The 22,060-nt window shown below is 47.8% G+C and overlaps 1 protein-coding gene across 1 annotated transcript in view; it reads left to right on the forward strand.

The window, feature by feature from the left end:
- The window catches only part of TRPM8 (transient receptor potential cation channel subfamily M member 8), a 91,606-nt gene that overhangs the window by 37,052 nt on the left and 32,494 nt on the right, over window positions 1–22,060 (forward strand). The window contains exons 11-18 of the mRNA XM_052636999.1: window positions 3,594–3,884; window positions 5,692–5,787; window positions 6,787–6,916; window positions 8,340–8,485; window positions 9,295–9,407; window positions 10,280–10,496; window positions 18,358–18,449; window positions 21,116–21,257. Coding sequence (XP_052492959.1) covers window positions 3,594–3,884; window positions 5,692–5,787; window positions 6,787–6,916; window positions 8,340–8,485; window positions 9,295–9,407; window positions 10,280–10,496; window positions 18,358–18,449; window positions 21,116–21,257 — 1,227 coding nt within the window. The remainder of the gene's footprint in view (window positions 1–3,593; window positions 3,885–5,691; window positions 5,788–6,786; window positions 6,917–8,339; window positions 8,486–9,294; window positions 9,408–10,279; window positions 10,497–18,357; window positions 18,450–21,115; window positions 21,258–22,060) is intronic.

Genomic DNA, 22,060 nt, shown 5'->3' on the forward strand with positions numbered 1-22,060 from the left:
GCCAGCATCCCAGGGATTATCTCATTTTGATGGTTAATAAGCCAGGGCTCCATGGGTACCATGGTGGGGGTGGCATTCTGATGGCATTTTGGGAGCCTATCCTGAACTTGAATCTCTAAAGGCATCTTGACCTGTGTTACCTCATTTCATCCCCACAAACACTTATTTTACAGATGAGAAAAATGAGGCTCAGAGACACAGTCTCATTCAAGGTTGCACATAAGGCAGTTCAGGTCAGCTCAGCCGCTCAGTCGTGTCTGACTCTGCAACCCCAGGAACCGCAGCATGCCAGGCCTCCCTGTCCATCACCAGCTCCCGGAGTTCACTCAGACTCACGTCCATCGAGTCCATGATGCCATCCAGCCATCCCATCCTCTGCCGTCCCCTTCTCCTCCTGCCCCCAATCCCTCCCAGCATCAGGGTCTTTTCCAATGAGTCAACTCTTCGCATGAGGTGGCCAAAGTACTGGAGTTGCAGCTTTAGCATCATTCCTTCCAAAGAAAGCCCAGGGCTGATCTCCTTCAGAATGGACTGGTTGGATCTCCTTGCAGTCCAAGGGACTCTCAAGAGTCTTCTCCAACACCACAGTTCAAAAGCATCAATTCTCCGGTGCTCAGCCTTCTTCACAGTCCAACTCTCACATCCATACATGACCACAGGAAAAACCATAGCCTTGACTAGACGGACCTTAGTCGGCAAAGTAATGTCTCTGCTTTTGAATGTGCTGTCTAGGTTGGTCATAACTTTTCTTCTAAGGAGTAAACGTGTTTTAATTTCATGGCTGCAGTCACCATCTGCAGTGATTTTGGAGCCCCCAGAAATAAAGTCTGACACTTTTCCCACTGTTTCCCCATCTATTTCCCATGAAGTGATAGGACCTGATGCCATGATCTTCATTTTCTGAATGTTGAGCTTTAAGCCAACTTTTTCACTCTCCACTTTCACTTTCATCAAGAGGCTTTTTAGTTCCTCTTCACTTTCTGCCATAAGGGTGGTGTCATCTGCTTTTCTGAGGTTATTGATATTTCTCCCCGCAATCTTGATTCCAGCTTGTGATTCTTCCAGTCCAGCATTTCTCATAATGTACTCTGCATAGAAGTTAAATAGGCAAGGTGACAATATACAGCCTTGACGTTTCCCTTTTCCTATTTGGAACCAGTCTGTTGTTCCATGTCCAGTTCTAACTGTTGCTTCCTGACCTGCATACGAATTTCTCAAGAGGCAGGTCAGGTGGTCTGGTATTCCCATCTCTCTCAGAATTTTCCACAGTTTCTTGTGATCCACACAGTCAAAGGCTTTGACATAGTCAATAAAGCAGAAATAGATGTTTTTCTGGAACTCTCTTGCTTTTTTGATGATCCAGCGGATGTTGGCAATTTGATCTCTGGTTCCTCTGCCTTTTCTAAAACCAGCTTGAACATCAGAAGGTTCACAGTTCGTGTATTGCTGAAGCCTGGTTTGGAGAATTTTGAGCATTACTTTACTAGCGTGTGAGATGAGTGCAATTGTGTGGTAGTTTGAGCATTCTTTGGCATTGCCTTTCTTTGGGATTGGAATGAAAACTGACCTTTTCCATTCCTGTGGCCACTGCTGAGTTTTCCAAATTTGCTGGCACATAAGGTAAGGTAATGGTAAAACCAAGATGTGGAAACAAAGGTGTGTCTGACTTTGAAGCTGTTCTCTTTCCCTGTGTGCCAGGGTTTCTCAAACAGTGATCCCTGGACTGGGGGTAGCACGGGCTTAACTTGGGAGCTGGTTAGCAGTGCAGATCATCAGGGCAGCCATTGCTTTCTGCCTCTGTCCCACTGGGAGCCACAGCATGAGGATTCAAGGGCCCCTTGGCAGTTCCCTCTGCAGGCAACATGTGATCCTCCTGAGACAAACATCAGACAGAAACAGAAACTGCTAATGCTGCCCTTGGCGAGGGATATGCCTTTGAACCGGGCTCAGACACATCCAGTGAAGAGAGTGGATTGGATGGGCAGTGAGGAGACGTGAGTGGGTTCGGCGCTACAGAGCCCAGGCTCCTGGAACTGCCCCCACTGGCTCCAGCTGATGGTTCTCCATGGTGTCAGATCTTCTGGTGTTTACTCATGAGTACTAGTCGCTCCATCATGTCTGACTCTTTGCGACCCCATGGACTGTATGTAGCCCGCCAGGCTCCTCTGTCCATGGGATTCTCCAGGCAAGAATACTGGAGCGGGTTGCCCTTCCTTGTTCCAGGGGATCTTCCTGACCCAGGGATTGAACCCAGGTCTCCTGCATTGCAGGTGGATTCTTTACTGTCTGAGGCATCTGGATTTTAATGCTGGAATTTGTGGATTTTTATGAACCATCTCATTTTTTATTAATTAATTTTTATTGCAGTATAGTTGCTTTATAGGACTTTATAGTGGTTTTGTAGGAGTTCCCTGTAGCTCAAATGGTAAAGAATCTGCCTGTAATGCAGGAGACCAGGGTTCAGTCCCTGGGTCGGGAAGATCCGCTGGAGAAGGGAATGGCAATCCACTCCAGCATTCTTGCCTGGAGAATCCCATGGGCAGAGGAGCCTGGTGAGCTACAGTCCATGGGGTTGAAGAGAGTGGGACATGACTGAGCGACTGACACACACATAGTTGTGTTACAGTGTTGTGGTGTGCTAGCTTCTGCTGCACGGCAAAATCAATCAGCCGTACGTATGCATATGGCCCCTCCCTTCTGGATTTCCTTCCCATTTAGGACACCACGGTCCACTGAGTTCCCTGTGTTATACAGTATATTCCTAGCAGTTTTCTATTTTATACATAGTCTAGTTGTTAATGTTGGCAACTGAATCAAACTAAAAAATATTGGGTTGGCCAAAATATCCATTCAGGTTTTGAAACACACAAACGAACTTTTGGCCAACCCAGTACTAAGGAGGACATTGGGAAACAGTGGTGTGATCTGTGGACCACTGTTTTGTGCCTGAAGAATGTATTAATTATCTTTATTAAGATTTTCAATAAGCTTCTATGGGATAAGACTTATCAGAGCCCAGACAGTAGAGATAAAGGGAAATAATAACTGGGTATCATTGTCAGGTGTTCCAGTAACTCATGGCTTTTTAACATGGCCAGGCGTTGGCCTCATGGTGTGAAGGGTGGCAGGGTGACCCTGCGGCACAGATGGAAAAGTTGGTTGGTGGCTGGCTCATAATGGTGTCTACTGTAGATCTCAGAGAAATGGTGTGAGCTGGATGGCAAGTTCCCTGTCCCCTAACAGAGCCAGTGCTTCTGTACAAGACATTGGGATCATTCTTGATCAATGTCATCCCTACATGGTGTCATCGTCTCCACTTTACCATAGCACAAGGCCAAGTCCCATCCAAGCCCATGTCTGGCTGATTTCAGATCCCACCATACTGCTTCCTTCTCCTGCCTCAGTACTTGAGCTAAAATCCAACATTGTGTTACAACTGAAAATATACATTTTATTTCCAAAGCAGAACTGAAAGAGAAACTGATGATCCTGTTACTTTGTGGGTGAAAGTGCGATGTAAGCTGAGAAAGAAAATGCCTTGCTTCTTTAGTTGGATTTAGGGTGTGCATTCTCTCTCTGCTCTTTCTCCTCAGTCTGCTGACCTTCAGGAAGTCATGTTTACAGCTCTTATAAAGGACAGACCCAAGTTTGTCCGCCTCTTTCTGGAGAATGGCTTGAACCTGCGGAAGTTCCTCACCAATGACGTCCTCACCGAGCTCTTCTCCAATCACTTCAGCTCCCTGGTGTATCAAAACCTGCAGATCGCCAAAAATTCCTATAATGATGCCCTCCTTACCTTTGTCTGGAAACTGGTTGCTAACTTCCGAAGAGGCTTCCGGAAGGAAGACAGGAATAGCAGAGATGAAATAGACCTAGAGCTCCATGTATGTATTGGGATGGTTGTCTGCCTGAATCCTCTGATCTCTTGAGTCTTCCTTCAGAAAAATCTCTCTACCTCTCTAGATTCCTACTCCCTACCTCATCACCATCGTGTAGTCAATATATTGGGTTTGTTAAATTTTTTGCCCTACTTCATTTATTTAAGATAGCAAATCCTATTGAGATAACAAGTGGTGTATTTTCTTGCTTTATTCTTGTGCTATATTAACAACTAGTTATTGCAGTGCTTATTAATTGCAAAGGTTGGTGTGATACACTTTCTGAAGGCATCTAACAGAGAAGAGGGGCAAACAAATGGCAACCTGTTCATGCCTTAGCCTTTTGGACGTGATCTGCCTAAAATAGTTCTGTGCTATCCATGCAAAGGACTGGAGAACTGCCAAGTTTTCCTTTGTGAATGAGAAGGGAAGCGAATCTTTCCAAAAGGACAATCCTGGTTTCCATTTGATAGGATGTTATGGATGTATATAACTTATATTCTTTCAAGATTTTCTACTTAAAGGACAGGCAGGGCCAGTTTCCTGCACCTGCAACTCTTTGCTGAAGGCTTGCTCTGGTCAGAGCCCACTGAGGGTCAAATTGGTGTGTAAATACCCCAGCAACCTTCCTGCTCAGAGGGGATACTTCTGAGGCCTGTGTCCTTCGCTGGCCCCTAGAGTTAGTTGCCTAGTGGGACTGTTGTTGTTTAGTTACTAAGTCGTGTCCAACTCTTTGCAGCCCCATGGACTATAGCCCACCAGTGTCCTCTGTCCATGGGATTCTCCAGGCAAGAATACTGGAGTGGGTTGCCATTTCCTTCTCCAGGGGCTCTTCCTGACCCAGGGACTGAATCCACACCTCCTGCACTGGCGGGCAGATTCCCACTGAGCCACCAGGGAAGCCCCACCTAGTGGGATTAGCTTCTGGTTATTTACGGTGATAACCTGTCGGTCCTTTCTTTTCTAATCTCATTGCCTCAATCTCCGAGTGGTTTTCCTGGAATCGCTTCTCAAAATGCTTGTCTCAAATCCTTTTACTTCTGGGAAAACTCAAGCTAGGTCATTATCTTTTATAGTTCTAGAATTTTAATATATGTGTATGTTGCAAAAATCTGAATGAGCTAGGTGTTTGAAGAAGTTGGAAGTGTTTAAAAAGCTGTTTGATTCTATTTATAGTGAAACTCTCCACAGTGTCCATAACTGTGCCAGAAACACTTTGTATCTTGGTAAAACTTGTAGGAAAGATTAAGAGGAATCTATACATAGAGTTGTTTTTCTATCTGAAAAAGAGTCCCTTGGAAGATATGGGTGGCTAAATGAAGCTGGGATTCTAGCTGAAACATTAGGAATTGAAACTTTGAATAACACTCCAGAGAAATAAATATAGTTTTACATTGTGATAATTGAACTTTAACTATCGGAAAGTCGGAATTTAGATTGAGCATTTTTCTAGATGAGAAGGAGATTTATATGGTGAATTAAAGGAATTGCTTTCTCTTCCGGCTGCCAGAGTCATTCAGCTTTTAAATTGCTGTCAGCACATTTTTTTCACCCTTTATACTTTTCCATCTACTTGTACATTGCCTTTTATGACAGATCAAAGATTCCGTGTCAGATTATACCACCTGGTGCATTGGGGAGCTGAAACGCTCATCCCTATTCTGTGAAAATGGATTCAGGCACCAAGTGGCAGAGCCCTCCAAACACGGGGTGCTCCCTAGGGCATCCTGACCCCATTTTCATCCTCATCCTAGTGTGTCTGCTAAAGTGATGTTCCAGCGTAAGTGCTGACTCCCTGCTCTAACCCTCCCAGGATGCGTCTCCTATCACTCGGCACCCCCTGCAAGCGCTCTTCATCTGGGCCATTCTTCAGAACAAGAAGGAGCTCTCCAAAGTCATTTGGGAGCAGGTAAACGCCCAAGTCCTTGGCAAATGTGCGCTTTGCTGTGGTTGTTCTGACCCTCTCAGAACTCACATGTGTGTGTGCATGTGTGTCCACGCTCAGTCGTGTCTGACTCTTTGCTGCCCCAGAGAGTGTAGCCCACCAGGCTCCTCTGTCCTTGAAATTTTTGCCATCTCCTTCTCCAGGGGGCCTTCCTGATCCAGGGTTTGAAACTCTGTCTCTTGCATCTCCTGGACTGGCAGATGGATTCTTTACCACTGCATGCCCTGGGGAGCCTAACCTTAAAGCATCACTAATGAAATGAAATATTTGATGTAACAAAAATGGCTGTGGCTTGTGTTTAATGTGAACAGAGGTGTGTTTGGGAGGGGAGGTCTCTGGAAAGTCCTGGGCTTTGTGGGCAATCCAGGAAGCGCTTTCTTCTTAGGTGTGTGTGGATGTGCGACTGTTTTCCAAGTGGATGAGGTTTTTGAGTTTAGTTTAAAAATTAATTTCTGGCTTTATCACATTATAGACAGGAAGGTAGGGCCTGTACAAAATCTGCTCTGGGAAATGATTGATATTTCTTTCTGTGATTCCTTACATAATGATTTTTCTAAGTGATTTATGAGCAGTTGAAAAGCAGTTACCTTCTCTACTTTTAGAGCCTACAATTAGGTACTAAATATTAATTCACACACAGTCTCACTAACTACGTTGTCAGATCTTCGTGCCCTTGGCCACTTTCCCACCTGAGCTCTTACAGCATGGGGGTGGGTCTTCAGACCTCCCACTGCCCCATCTAACTGTCAGCTTGTCCTGCATTGATCTTGATACTGTCTTTTTGTCTAATTCCGTGTTCACGACTGTGAGTATACTCAGGTTCAGGACTCTCGGTGCACACTGCACAACTTGCTGGGAATCCATTTCCTGCTTTTGCCACAATTTTTTTCCTTGACTGACTTTGACGTTGGCTTGACCACAAGGGATTTAGAATTAACGGCAGCATGCTCACTTCTCTGAAAGACCAGGGGCTGCACTCTGGCCGCCCTGGGGGCCAGCAAACTTCTGAAGACTCTGGCTAAGGTGAAGAATGACATCAACGCTGCAGGGGAGTCGGAGGAGCTGGCAAACGAGTACGAGAGCCGAGCAGTGGGTGAGCCTCCCGGAACGGGACCCGGGGCTGGCACAGGCACGCTAGGGGGCATTTGCTGACTTTCCTAAGACTGAAGGGGGGGAAAATGCGGGCTTCCTCACCCCACGGCCTCCCAGAGCCATGTACAGGTCAAGTCTAAGCAACTCAGCACCGTAGGGGAGCCTTGGAGAGTTGCTATTCAGAAACCGTGACAGGTTTGAGGTTTCACCTGACGTGTGAGCTAACAGGTTAGCCTGCCAGTCTCCCATACCCATACCTAGGGAGGACCCCAGAGCCCTAGTTAGGGGACACAGATAGTTTATTACTATGGGAAAGGCAGCGTTCAGAACAGCATCCAGGGTTGTTCCTCGTGTCTCGATTCCCCATGGGGTGATGTGAACAGGAGCTGGTGTTGACAGCCCCACAGCTCCCCAAAATCAGGAGACTCAGGACCTCTATAATATAAGATGACAAGCGAGCTGCCCAGCTCCCCTCCAGGGGGAGGTTTCTCATCACCTGGAACAGAAGAGGGCAGAGGCCTTGCTGAGTTTGATGTTCCCGGAACATCTGTCCTCCGTTTGCTTCACTTGCCCTTGAACAAAGCTTATCAGTGCCCCTGCTCAGAAGGCCCGGACCGTGCGAGGTGTGAGAAATCCAGGGCCAAGTTGCCTCCCAGCAGCACAGAATGTTAGGCCAGTTCAATTTTTTTTTCCCCCCACTTGGGAGTTTTAAGTTTGCAGTGTGGCTCATTGCCAGCTGCAGGCGTGTTTATCTGTTGTCTTATGTAATGAGTTGAGCTTCTCTGTGTTGGAAAAAAAAGGTGTCTGATTTTTTTCTTCTAATATATTTAAAATTTGAAGATATCATGTTGATTTCAGATTGACTTAGCTAGTCAATGACTCCTAACATTTTGACTTTTAAAATAGTTCCTCTGAGGATCAACACACCAATCTCTTTGTCATAAGATCACAAAATATGAACTTTTACATGTCAAAATATGAGCACATCCTCAATGCAATTGGTCAGTGTTTTTTTATTACATCATTTTGGCTTTTTTTTTTTGGCACTGTGCCTTAACTGCAAAGACCCTCACCAGGAGAACACAAGAGGTAAATGAGATAGCCGAGTGTCTGCATCCTCCCCGCAGTGGCTGAGCCCCATCAAAGAGGGAGCTCCCGGTGTTCACTGCAGCTCAACGGGCATTTCTGCCACCTGCCACCAGGAGGTGCTGTAATGGGCATGCAGTGCCCAAAGAAGACCCCTTGCCCTGTAGAGAATTCTCTTGTGTTGGCCTTCTCTCTGTCTTTTATAAACCAGGATAGTCACAGCCAGGATTTTGTGGAAGTCGGGGCTTGGCTGGGGGAGAGGGGGCAGGGTGAGAAAGTTCTATGTATTGGCCAGCCCTGCCTCCCTCTTCCCTCTCTCTGGGGATGCTGTCGCTTAGAGCTGTTCACAGAGTGTTACAGCAGCGACGAGGACTTGGCGGAACAACTCCTGGTCTATTCCTGTGAAGCCTGGGGTGGAAGCAGCTGTTTGGAGCTGGCGGTGGAGGCAACTGACCAGCATTTCATTGCCCAGCCCGGGGTGCAGGTAAGCAGCACGCCGTCACCAAACAACACACCTAGACACGAGCCTTTCCCATCAGCTGGGTCTCTGGATCCAGTGTTGCCTCTAGCTCGGTGCAGGGATGGGCCAGGTTACACGAGCTCCCCGAGCCTTAGTTTCCTTATCTGTAAAATGGGCAGAGTAGGGGGTAAAGAAAGGGTTGCTGTGAAGATTCAATGAGGCAGGATGCGAGTGGAGCCAGCCCTTTATGGTAGCAGTTCCTGTTACAGCCATAGTCAGTAGTAATGGGAGCAGAGAATTTAGTATGAAGTGGGTTCAGCCACTGTAGATGCTTTCTGCCTTGACTTACACTCACAGCAATTTGTGTCTTGTGTCTCAGCTTTGGGAGGGGAGGTATTTCACCCACCACCCCAGCTGGAGGAAAGGGAGGAAGGTAGGGAAGAGGACAGGCTGGCACTTGTCTACACGCTCCTTGTGCATGCAGTCATGCTCTATCTTCACAGCATGCGTGCAGGCCAACGTCATCCTGTTTTACTGATGAAGACTTGCACAATAAGAATTGCAGTTTGTTAAGGTTCATAGGTTTAGTGAATTTGGACTCATACAACCTCTGTTTTAAAGTCCACAGAACTCAACATAGGACAGAACTGAAAATCAAGCAGAAGTTGTAGTGGTTTAATCATAGCCCCTTAGAATCCAGGTAACCAATATAAAAGAATAAGGATCTCAATTCAGAGAGTGAGGGGGCGTTTGAGGGCTGGGAAGAAAGGTCGCACACCATCCGGCAAGTCATTGCACTGATAAGGACCTGTTCCTTTGTCTGTTTCCTCTAGAATTTTCTTTCCAAGCAGTGGTATGGAGAGATTTCCCGAGACACTAAGAACTGGAAGATTATCCTGTGTCTGTTTATTATACCCTTGGTTGGCTGTGGCTTGGTATCATTTAGGTATGAAACCAAGGCACACAATAGTGTGTGTGCTTGCATCTGTGAATGTGTGAGCACATGTGTGGGTACATGCATCTGTGTGTGTACAAGCATCTCTGTGTGTGTATATGCATCTATGTGTGTAGACGTACTTGGCTGTGTACAAGCATGCGTGTGTCTGCACACACACCTGTGGGTGTATAAGCGTCTGTGTGTAAACATATATCTGAATGTGTAGATGTACTTGTGTGTGTACAAGCATCTGTGTGTGTATATGCACCTGTGGGTGTATAAGTGTCTGTGTGTATACAGACATCTGTGTGTATAGATGTACTTATGTGTGTACAAACATCTTTGTGTGTACAAACCTTTCTCTGTGTGTACATACATCTGTGTATAGATGTACTTGTGTGTGTACAAGCATGTGTGTACAAATGTCTGTGTGTGTAGATGTACTTGTGTGTTTGTAAGCATCTATGTATGTACATGCACCTGTGGGTGTATGAGCATCTGTGTGTACATACATATGTGTGTGTACAAGCATCTGTGTCTGTACAAGTGTCTGTGTCTGTGCACACATCTCTGTGTGTGTGCTCTTGTGTAAAGAAAGCATTGTAAGGCCTGGAATTTATGATGTCCACTCTAGTGCCTGCACGCATTAGGTCTGGGATCTCCACGGGTTTTCCCTGGGTTTGAAACAGGTAGAAGTGGGGTCATGTTCTTATAGCCAAGGCAGAATTTGGATCAGTTAACCAAGAAATGCCAAGGCTGAATTCTGGCTGCCTGGCCCGGCCCGGCTGTGGGTCTGTGTTCACCTGTGTTCAGGAGGAGAGGTGAGGCCCGCGCAGCGACGCTGGCTGGGATGGTGACAGGGCTTTCCCCTCCCGGTCCAGGAAGAAGCCCCTGGACAAGCGCAGGAAGCTCCTGTGGCGCTACGTGGCCTTCTTCACCTCCCCGTTCGTGGTCTTCTCCTGGAACGTGGCCTTCTACATCGCCTTCCTCCTGCTCTTCGCCTACGTGCTGCTCATGGATTTCCACTCTGTGCCCCACGCCCCGGAGCTGGTCCTCTACGCGCTGGTCTTCGTCCTGTTCTGTGATGAAGTCAGACAGGTAGGTCGGCCCTCACGTGGGCGCCCCCTCCTTTCCTCAGTGGGCGGTGTCCCCCTAATGCCACGGAGGAACAGAAGTTGCTCCTGAAGCTCCAAAGTCACCGTTTCCCCCAAACAAACGTTCTCCTTGAGTGATCACCCATGAACATGAAGACGCACTTCCAGGAGATCTCTTAGCCCCAGGCCCGTGCTTTGCTCTGGGATTAATCACTAGGGATCAGGAATGTGTTCAAACAGTAGGTTGACCGTGGACTCTGAACCCACTCCTGTGTTTAGGGTTTAGGAGCTGTCTGTGGTCCTGTCGGTGCCATCACCGGGGGAGGCAGCAGCGCGAGCGGCAGGGGGGCTGGAAGTGGAGAGCATCCACTAAGAGCATCTCAGTGTGCAGCGTGTCAGATTGACAACGTTGGGGATTCATATTCATTCTTGTGAATTTCAGGGAGTTCGTTTCAATTATTCATGGTGCTTTTCTGTAGTTTCTTGGGATCTGCATTGTTTGACATCCTCTTCCCACCCTTGAATCCAAACTTGGCCCAGGCTGGGCACGTAGCACTGCTCAGTTAATAGTCGTTGAATAAATAAATGTTGATGGTGAAGGTCAGGGCTGTCCCTAAACCATCATGAAAGGTCATTCAGAAAAGCCTTTAAAAATGGTAATTTACAAAGTGTATGAGAATTGCTCTTGCCGTCACTCTCGTCCCATATGAGCCCCAATGCAAGAACAGATCCATTCAACAAGGACGGCCTAGGTGCCTGTAGTTTATGAGGTGCTGTGCCAAGTGATACAAGATGTTTGGAGGGGCCAAGGATACTGGTCTTGACCTCACAGAGTCACTGCCTCGAATGACAATCCTAAGTTGGTTTCAACTATCATGCCAATTCTAATGGATTCTTCTAGGTGGCTTCTAGGATCCCTGGGTTGAGAAAGACTCTGAGGCTCTGTTTTCAGCAGAACCACATCTTGATGAATTAGCAGCATCAGCCATGGGCACGAGAGATGGCAGAGGTCCTGGCACCAACGCCCTGAATCTGCCGTTGCTTGTCCAGTAGGTGGGAGTTGCAGGTGTGGACTGCAGATGGGGAAGTGTGTTGAGCCCGATCAGATTATCAGGCTTCAAGTCTGATAATCTCCCCCAGCAGGTCTCCCCCGGGACCTGGTCCTGGTAATGTGCAAAAGGCTTCTCTGATTTCGGATCAGCCTCACAGGAGCCCCAGCACTGGCTCAGGAGGTCACAGTTCAGCCCAGGGCCCTTCTGTATGAGTCCATGAGGGCTAGGGCTGCGACGGTGACGCACCACCAGGTGGCTGAAGCAACGCAAGTTCATCATCTCATTGTTCTGAAGGTCAGAAGTCTGAGACCAGGTTGTGGGCAAGGCTGGTTCCTTCTGAGAACGCGAGGGAGAGCCTGTTCGAGGCCCCTCCCTGGTTGCTGGAGACTTGCTGGCTTTGCTGCTCCTCGGCTGGAGATGTGTTGTTCCATCCCTGTCCTCATGCCCACACCACCTTCTCCCCACGTGCGGGTCTCTGTCCCAGCCTCCCTTTGTCATGAGGACACTAATCATTGGGTCGGGGGCCCATCCTGCTCCAGCATGACCTCATTTTGACTAATCTACACCTGCAAGGACTCTACTTCCAAACAAGGTCCTGGGGGGCATCCCTTGGAAGTATCAATTTGGAGGGGACACGGTTCGACCCACAGCTCCTTCCATGCAGTCTATCAGTACGGTCTTTACTTGCTAGTTCTCTCTCTCTCCCTTTTTTATTTTATTTTTTTATTTTTTTTGGACTTAACTGCGTATCAGCAGCCAAGATAGGAAAATACCTGCATGAGAGAATCAGAGAAAGATGGAAGGAGAGTCAACAATTAAAACAGAAATGGGCCATCGTGAGAGTTAACCAAGTTAAACTAGCACCTCTAGAGTTATGTTGTCATGGGAGTTGGCACTGCCCAGGGTCACACATGCTTCCTCCTAGACCAGTGGGGTCGGGGGCTGGGGCCCTGCCTCCCTCCCTTTGCTCCGCTCCTGGGCGTGGTTGATTACCTTTCAAAGCCACATCAAAGAGAAAGCTTTGCTGCTGCAGAGAAAGTGGATGAAAAGGCGAGTTTGAGGAGCTTTGTCTGGCTGCGGGGGGAAAGCCTTGAGTCTCACGCCATCTTGGAGGCTAGCAGACCTCTTGTCCTCTGTGGATGGGGGATGCCCAGCAGGGAAATAAGTCATGAGCCCAAAGAAGTGGAGAGGGAGAGACAAAGAGAAAACCAGCAGGAATTGCAAACAGCGTGGTTGTTGTTCAGGTGCTCAGTTGTGTCTGGTTCTCTGTGACCCCCTGGACTGCAGCATGCTAGGCTTCCCTGTCCTTCACTCTCTCCCAGAGTCTGCTCAAACTCATGTCCATTGGATCGGTGATGCCATCCAACCATCTCATCCTCTGTCGTCCCCTTCTCCTCTTGCCCTCAATCTTTCTCAGCATCAAGGTCTTTTCCAATGAGTCAGCTCCTTGCATCAGGTGCCCAAAGTACTGGAGTTTCAGCTTCGGCACCAGTCCTTCCAATGACTATTCAGGGCTGATTTCCTTTAGGATGGACTGGTTGGATCTTCTTGCAGTCCTAGGGACTCTCAATAGCATGGTAGTAATGGAATTTCTTTGATCTTCTGGTTTCCTGTCCTTAAGTGAGCATCTTTCCTACTGTAAGCAGTCATTTTTTTCCGTTTTATTGAGATGTTGTTGACATAGCCCTGTATCCATTCCAGGTATGTAATATAATGACTTAACTTACATAGAACTGTGAAATGATAGCCACAGGAAGTCCCAGAGAGGAGCAACAGGACTGGATGCCTTGTGAGGCAACCTCGCCCATCTCATCTGCATCAACTCTACTGGGGAGTTCCAGCTCCTCGCCCAAACTCTGCTCCTCACCAGAAGTGGGTGGCAGGGGAATGACTTCGTTCAGACATTTGGTTTTTATTCACGTTTAACCCTTGAGTATTAGCATAGGAGCTGGCACTATTGTGTTTCTGGCAAGCATGTGTATCTTTTTAAAAAATAAATTGACAAGGCAGGGTCTTCCTGACTGAACCCCAGAGCTATGCTGTGACGGAGAATAAGTGGGGAGCCCTGAGGCCAGAGCCAGGCTTTGGGGAGGAAGCTCACAGGAAGGGCTCAGGGGTAGCTTTTTGGCTAGTGGGTGCTGTTGGCAGCTGCTTCTTGGAACAATTGATAAAAAGTTCTTTTCCTGCCCTTGACTGCCCCTTACTCACACTCCCAACATTTCTCCCTTGGTCCCACTCCTGACGCTGCCTCCTGGCTGCATTTCATCACAGAGCCTGTGATGTGACTCCCAAGGTCATCCGTATCCTCCAGGCACCTAAAGGAGCATCAGGTCCAGAGACAGGGCTTCTCCTGGGCTGCTTCAGGGGCAGAGCTGGGCCTGAATGGAGGACGCAGGGAGAGTCATCCTGGCTCAAGTCAACACACTTCATCCACGCCCTCCTTCTTTGAGCAGATATTTATTGGGCACCTACTAGGTGCCAAGCAGTGTTTAGACCCCAGGGATGAACCAAGCAGGCAAACATCTCTGTCCTCACAGACTTTTTACCAGTTAGAGATGACCGTCAGGGTCCTTTCTGAGCGCTTTCAAGGAGAGGAGGTGAGCATGGCAGGTAGTGTAGAATGAGCGAGTTTTGAGTTGATGGGGAGGTTGGCGGAGAGGACCCAAGAGAGTGAAATTCCACGTCCTCTCAGCACAAGCGTGTCCCTTCAGATTCGGATGCATATCAGCTGCTCGTCACTGATTCGGGTCATGCAGGAAGGAGCCTCAGGACAGGCAGGTGTGTTTAGCTTCTGGGCAGGTGGAGTGCGTGGAGCGTTGCTCAGGAGAGACACAGCGGGGACTCTGCGTGTGAGCAGACAGTGGGCTAGTGTGCTACCCAGTTACTCCCCAGGCCTGACGTGACGCCCACAGCGTCCAACTGGGTCCCAGCTGTCCTGCCTTCCAAATGGGTGATATTTGACTGTATGTAGCTCTGTCCCATGGACGGAGGAGCCTGGTGGGCCGCAGTCCATGGGGTCGCTAAGAGTCGGGCATGACTGAGCGACTTCACTTTCACTTTTCACTTTCATGTATTGGAGAAGGAAATGGCAACCCACTCCAGTGTTTTGCCTGGAGAATCCCAGGGACAGAGGAGCCTAGTGGGCTGCCGTCCATGGGGTCGCACAGAGTCGGACACGATTGAAGCGACTTAGCAGCAGCAGCTCTGTCCAAGTTTGTCCTCTTTCTCTGTAAAAAGTTATTCTTTTAAATTTATTTTTAATTGGAGGATAATTGCTTTCCAATGTCGTGTTGGTCTCTGCCGTACAACAAAGTGAATCAGCTATCAGTATAAATACATTCCCTCCCTTTCGAGCCTCCCTCCTACCCGCCCATCCCACCCCTCTAGGTCACATCACAGAGCACTGAGCTGACCTCCCCGTGTTACACGGCAGCTTCCCGCTAGCTGTCTATTTCCCATGTGCTTATGTGTGCCTGTTAACGCTGTCCTCTCAGTTTGTACCCTGTCCTTTCCCAGCTGTGCCCACAAGTCTGTTCTCTATGTCTGAGTCTCCATTCCTGTCCTGCGATTAGATTCATCAGTATCATATCTCTAGATTCCACATATGTGCATTGTATGCGTGCATGTTCAGTCACGTCATGTCTGACTCTGCGACCCCATGGACTGTAGCCTGCCAGGCTCCTCTGTCCATGGGATTCTCCAGGCAAGAATACTGGAGTGGGTTGCCGTTTCCTCCTCCAGAGGATCTTCCTGACCCTGGGATCGAACTCACATCCCCTGCGTCTCCTTCATTGCAGGCAGATTCTCTTACTACTGAACCATCGGGGAAGGCCTATATATATGCATTAATATACAATACTTGTTTTTATCCTTCTGACTTACTTCATTCTGTATAACAGGCTCTAGGTTCATCCTGTAAAAATTCTTCTTGAAGGGGCAGTTTGAATCCAGCAACCCTGCGTATTAAGGCAGTGGTGAAGGACATGCTTAGGGTCAGGAGCGTGGGGCCTAGGCCAGCCCTGCCAGGCAAGAGCCGCTCTGATTGTGTGGTCTGTGAACCAGTCTGCGATGCCAGCCAGCCTTGCTGATTCTTGACATTACAGGACTCTGACACTAGAGGTTGCTGTTTTCCCTCAGGTCTGCAGTCTCAGGCCTTTGGAATCCTCCATGCGGTTGGTTTCCTCAAACCATCAGTTCTGCCAGCCTGGTACTGTCTTAATTAACCCAATTCACACTTGTTAGCGAAAATCAAAACCAGGCGGGATGCCACCTGTTTCAGATCGTGTCTGGGTGTCAAACTCATGCTCCAGGGTCTGCCTGGGTCCCCTGCCCGTGAGGGGATGATGGTGGCAGAGGTTGCTCTGTTAGTTGGAATTTTTAACCAAGGCAATCAATAAGTGCAAACAGAGTTAGTTGCTAAATAACTCTTAGGTCTATTAAGCAGTCTGTGAATGTTTATTTAAAATGAGGCAAGACCCAGCATCCCTTCATGGAGAGCACACTCATTCTTCAGGCCCCCGAATCCCCCAGTCCTGAGAAAGATGGTGAAATATGGTATTGTATGAATGTAGCCTGACCCTGGCATTCCATTCAGAAAAGAGACTGCTGTTCCTTTTTAAAAATGTCTTCTTACTGTAACAGTGTCTCCCAGCCACAGAATTGATCTACTTACTGTCCCTCCCATCACGAGTTCAGAGGCTGAGCCAGGCTGGCGCTGTCCTGTTGCCCTGTGCCTACCTGCCTCACAGGCCAAGTTCTCAGAAGAGGGAAGTAGGTGGCCGGGAGAGCCTGTCCCAGCCGCCCTCACCTTGCCCTGGGTGGGTGGCGACCCACATCACTGGGGTCACCCAATGGACAGTTAGAGATCTGAGCCCACGAGATCCGCCACCCCACAGGGGAACAGGATCAGATAAGGCTGCTTACGTTTGGGGGATTTTTTTTAGTGGTTTTTTTTTTTTTTTAATTAAAGTTTTTATTTTGTATTGGGGCATAGCCAATTAAGGGCTTCTCTGGTATTTCAGTGGTAAAGAACCCAGCAGCCAAATGCAGGAGATGTAGGAGACTCAGGTTCGATCCCTGGTTTGGGAAGATCCCGTGGAGAAGAGAGGGCAACCCACTCCACTGTTGTTGCCTGGAGAATCCCATGGACAGAGGAGCCTGGCGGGCTACAGTCCATGGGGTCGCAAAGAGTCAGATACGACTGAGCACGCATGCACATAGCCGACTAACAATGTCGTGATAGTTTCAGCTGAACAGCGAAGGGACTCAGCCGTACATATACATGTATCCATTCTCACCTAAACTCCCTCCCATCCAGGCTGCCACACAACACTGAGCAGAGTTCCATGAGCTATATGGTAGATCCTTGTTGGTTATCCATTTTAAATATAGCAGTGTGTACCTGTCCATCCCAAACTCCCTAACCACCCCTTCCCCCGGTACACCTGGGGGATTGTAATACTTTCTTGGTACTTGATTTCATAATGTTCTCACCCCCTTGCCCACTAAAGTTGCCATTTGCATTTATCAAAGAGTAAAGAGAAGGGCTTCTTGAGAAACTGATGCTGTTTCTTGAATCTCTTCCAAGTCTAAGACTGGGGCATCCCCGTGGAGTATAAAGAAGCAGGGTGATGCTGGAGAGAGGAAACCGGATTTCAGAACCCCGGGACCCACCACTGGCTGCTTCGCTGTCTTTGGGCGAGTTTCTTTGCTTCTTTTTCTTAGGCCTTGGTTTCAGGTGCAGAACAGGAAAGGAGATACCTGGATAGTGGGTGGCCCATGGTGGTGAGTTCATGTACTAGGTTTGAGAAGTGCCATGTTCCTTTGATGACGCATCTTTATTGTTATTTTCCTCTTCCTTCAGTAAGGCAGGTACATGGTTTCCTTATCTGAGCTCACTGGGACCTTTGGTCTTACCTCCCCTCCGACCCTTATCATGGTTCATTTTTAACATGTTTAACATCTATCTTTCCCATGGGCCAGTGGAGTCCTTGAGAGTCCACATTACACCCGATCTGATGTCTTTGTGTCTCAGGAGTCCAGCACAGGTGTTTGCAATCCTGTGGCCTCTCAGTAAATATGTTCTGACTGGATGAGCAAATGACCAGGTGAGATGACCTCCCTGGAATCACCCAAATCTAGTGGACGGATTGCCAGAGAGGCTGTCCAGATGCAGCCTCTTCTAATGGATAATCTTATCCCTCTTTCAGTGTTTTCCTGACGTGCTTTCTTCTGAGAAATCATGACTGATACATACACATCATGACAAAAAGATCCTTGAGACACATTGTTCCTGTCAGTCATTTCTGTGACCACATCTGTTCTCTCAGGTGCCATGTACAGCACCTGTGTGCAAAAAAGGGTTTTTTAAAGCTTCTAAAAAAATGTTCCCCTTTTCAAGACATTTTATTGTCATGTGTCAGAAAATATTTATAGTAAACACACAAATCTGTGATGACAGCAGTATGGGTAACACCCTTGAAGAGTTGTCCAGTGCACAGCCTACACCACTGTACATGGCGGTTGGGGGAGGGTTCCAACTTGGCCCACACAGGCTCTGCAGTTCCTTTTTAAAGAACAGTAAGGGTCCATGTGTCTTTTTTCCCTTGACTTTGTTAGCAACATATGAACAACAGAACAGCAAGCATGCGACCTTACTTTCCAATCCCCCGGGAATCACAGGGGTCAGTTGCAGGGTGTACTTGGTACATCATGGACTCAGAATGGTTCTGGAGAGAAATGTGTGAGCGTGAATCAACCTGGACGCAGCTGATGTTCCAGCTGCTGTGTCCTTTCTGTCCCTCTGCTCTGCAGTGGTGCGTGAACGGCGTGAATTACTTTACCGACCTGTGGAATGTCATGGATTCACTCGGGCTTTTCTACTTCATAGCGGGAATCGTGTTTCGGTAAGTAGTCCTCACCACGTCTTCACGTGTCAGGTGTTTGCGGATTCTCTCAGGTGGAAAGGAGGAGGAGAGACATTTCAAGCCCAAGATAAGTGAGATAGGATGAAATATGGTCCTGGTATTTTATGAATACAGGGCTTCCCTGGTGGCTCAGTGCTAAAGAATCCACCTGCCAATGCAGGAGACAGGGGTTCGATCCCTGGGTCGGGAAAATCCCCTGGAGGAGGAAATGGCAATCCACTCCAATATTCTTGTCTGGGAAATTCCACGGACAGAGGAGCCTGTGGACTACAGTCCATGGGGTCACAAAGAGTCAAATACGACTTAGTGACTAAACAACAGTGACGACAACAACAACAGCGACAACAACGTTATGAGTGTGGTGGTGGTGGTTTAGTCACTAAGTCATGTCCGACTCTTGCGATCCCGTGGACTGTAGCCTGCAAGGCTCCTCTGTCCATGGGGTTCTCCAGGAAAGAATACCTGAGTGGGTTGCCATTTCCTTCTCCAGGGGATCTTCCACCCACTTAGATCCAGGAATCGAACTCAGGTCTCCTGCATTGCAGGCAGATGATTTACCAACTGAGCTCGGAGGGAAGAGACTATCTCCAGAACACCATTCAGGAAAGCGGTTGCTATTCCTTTTAAAAAATGTTTTCTTACTACAGCAGTCCCTCTGCACCCCAGAATTGGTTTGCTTACAGTTCTTCCCATCACATGGCTGGAGGGTGAGCTGGTCTGGGGCTGCCCAGTTGCCATGTACCCTCCCTGCCCCCCCCCAACCCCCCACCCATTTAGGGATTATTACAAATGCCTGTTGTCTCTGCCTCTTGGAGCCACAGCCTGGTTGATATAAGTTGTGTCTCCTCTCATCCCCCACCTCTTGGTGATCTGTAATTGAAAAGAGGTTCTTCGTGGTTTTTCTCTTTGTGCTTGCAGAATTTGGGGAGAGGAAATTAGAAATTGAGGGCCCTAGAGAATGACGAGTGTGTAAATATCACACAGCATTTTGCTGTGAGGCCATAGAATCTAACATGCATTTAACTTCAACTCAAATGTGGTTCTGGAGCCTGCCCTCCCGGGTGCAAGGTTTCCTCAATCTCAGAGCTCGTGATCAGAAAAGCCAGTTGGAAATTGTGTTTGGAGGGGAAAAGCAACATGACTCCACCTGATAGGGATATTGGGGTGCACCCAAACCGTGAACCCCCTTGCCCAGTCCTGCTCCTTCCAGACCTGCCTCCCCAGTAGCTTCAAGGTGAAGCTTGTGGTTCTGATGGAGCAGAGAAGCTTGACTATTCGTACTTATACCCACTTAGAATGACAAGCTTTACAGTGAGTGCTCATGCTATGATGTGAACTGGGTAACGCTCAGTTTTCTCCTTCAAAACCTCCCTTTCTGCTTGGGTTAAAGGCTCAGCTTTTGGATCATGGTTGGACGTGATTTCTGGATCATTCCAGTTAGAAAGCACATAAGGTTTTCAATGAACACGTTAGCAGATGGTTAGTTAATCAAATGATCTGGTGCAAATGAGGTAAGTTTCATTGGGGGGAACCTGGCAGGCTCAGGTGCCAAGTGGTTGGCATCACTGTGGAAGCCTTGTGAGCCGGGAAGTTAGCGACGATGGGATTGGGTCCTACAGTAGTACAATAAATCCCCTACGTTCGAACGTGTTATGTTGGGGAGTGTGTTCATTAAGTCTGACAAAGTTAGCCTAGGGACGCACGTAACACAATCTGCTATATAGTACTGTACTGTAATAGATTGATAGTACTTTTCATACAAATAATACATTAAAAAGAAACACAAAAAATGAAACATTTTTGATCTTACAATATGGTACCTTGAAAAGTACAGTAGAACCAGCTGTATCGCTGCTGCTTTTACGCTTGCTTCTGGACAGCCTAGGCCTGAAATAAAGTTACAGTCCTACTGTACTCGACACTGTGGTTTGGTCACTAAGTTGTGTCTGACTCTTGTCGGCCGCATGGACTGTAGCCCACCAGGCTCCTCTGTCCACGAGATTTCCCAGGCAAGAATACCGGAGCGGGCTGCCATTTCCTTTACCAGGGAATCTTCCCAACCCAGGGATCGAACCTTCATCTCCTGCATTGGCAGGTGGATTCTTTACTGCTGAGCTGCTTGGGAAGCCCACGCTACACAGAATGTACAGTGAAGCACACAAAGCCCAATTCTAGAGGATGCATGCTCTCGGCAGTGCACACCAGGCAGCTGAGCTCATGTAATTGGATGTGGGAACCCACATTCGCATCTTTGAAAGTTCACATCTTGAAGGTTCATGTGTAGGGGACTGACTGTATTTAGGCTGAAGGGCTGAAGTGTTGGGAGTCTTGAGAGCTCTGCTGTGTGTGATGTCTTCGTGTCTCCTGGAGTCACGAGAGCGGTGCACGTGGCCTTTGGTGTTCAGTGACTGAAGGGCAGGTGCAGACCCTGGTCTATTTCCACTTTCGGTTCCCAGGCTTTTGGCGGTGTCTTCACGTTTGGTTATTTTTAAAACTAAAACTTTGATTATAAATCAACCACACTTCAGTAAAATTAAAAAAAAAATACTAGCAAATAAAATCCAGAATTAAATAAAAGTGAGACAAAAGCACAGCTTTGGAATGTTTTGTCAGCATCTCACAAAGTCTTTCCCTTCTTTCCACAGGCTCCACCCTTCTAACAAAACCTCACTGTACTCGGGACGAGTGATTTTTTGCCTGGATTACATTATATTCACCCTAAGGTTGATTCACATTTTCACGGTCAGCAGAAATTTAGGACCCAAGATTATAATGTTGCAGAGGATGGTAAGACTAAAGAGTGTTTGTGGTTAGTTGTCCTTCTTCTGACTAAACCCAGAGTTCCTTTTGTTGCCAAGAGGAACTTTTTCTCCACAGAGGGATGGTTGCATTTCATAATCAGTAGCATTTGTTTTTTTTTTTTGATCTGTTTTCCTCAGGGGCCCCTTCCAGGTTAAAATTTAATGAAAGATGACTGTTGGGAGCAAACTGCATAACTCGGCACATTACTAGTAAAGATCTCTATTTAGACTGTCCATGTTACCAAGTGCTCTCACTGGAGTCTTAAGCATTCACTAGGGGTGGCACAGTGGTAAAGAATCCACCTGCCAATGCAGGAGATGCAAGAAACTCAGATTCAACCCCTGTGTGGAAAAGATCCCCTGGAATAGAAGATGGCAACCCACTCCAGTATTCTTGCCTGGAGAATCCCGCGGACAGAGGAGGCTGGTGGGCTACAGTCCGTGGGGTCACAAAGTCGGACATGATTGAGCACGCGTGCGTAGGCAGGATAGGGACTTTTACACCCACTTCACAGATGCGGACAATTGGGTTCAGGAGGTTCACATGTTTGTCTGGAGACAGGCAGTGAGTTAGAAGCACAGTGAGGTCTGGAACTTTAATCTTATAACCACGTAATACAGACCTCAGGGAAGCACCACCAGACCCATTTCATGGGGCCAGAGAACAGAAAGATAATTACACACTGACCATGTTGCTTCTCCCAGCTTGTTTCCCACGTGACCCAAACCTCCGTGTTTTTGTCTTTAAATCAGATGGGCGTTTGAATGAGCTCATCTTGAGGTTCCTTT

Source organism: Budorcas taxicolor, chromosome 3 (assembly GCF_023091745.1).
Source record: "Budorcas taxicolor isolate Tak-1 chromosome 3, Takin1.1, whole genome shotgun sequence".
In the NCBI taxonomy this organism is placed as follows: Eukaryota; Metazoa; Chordata; class Mammalia; order Artiodactyla; family Bovidae; genus Budorcas; species Budorcas taxicolor.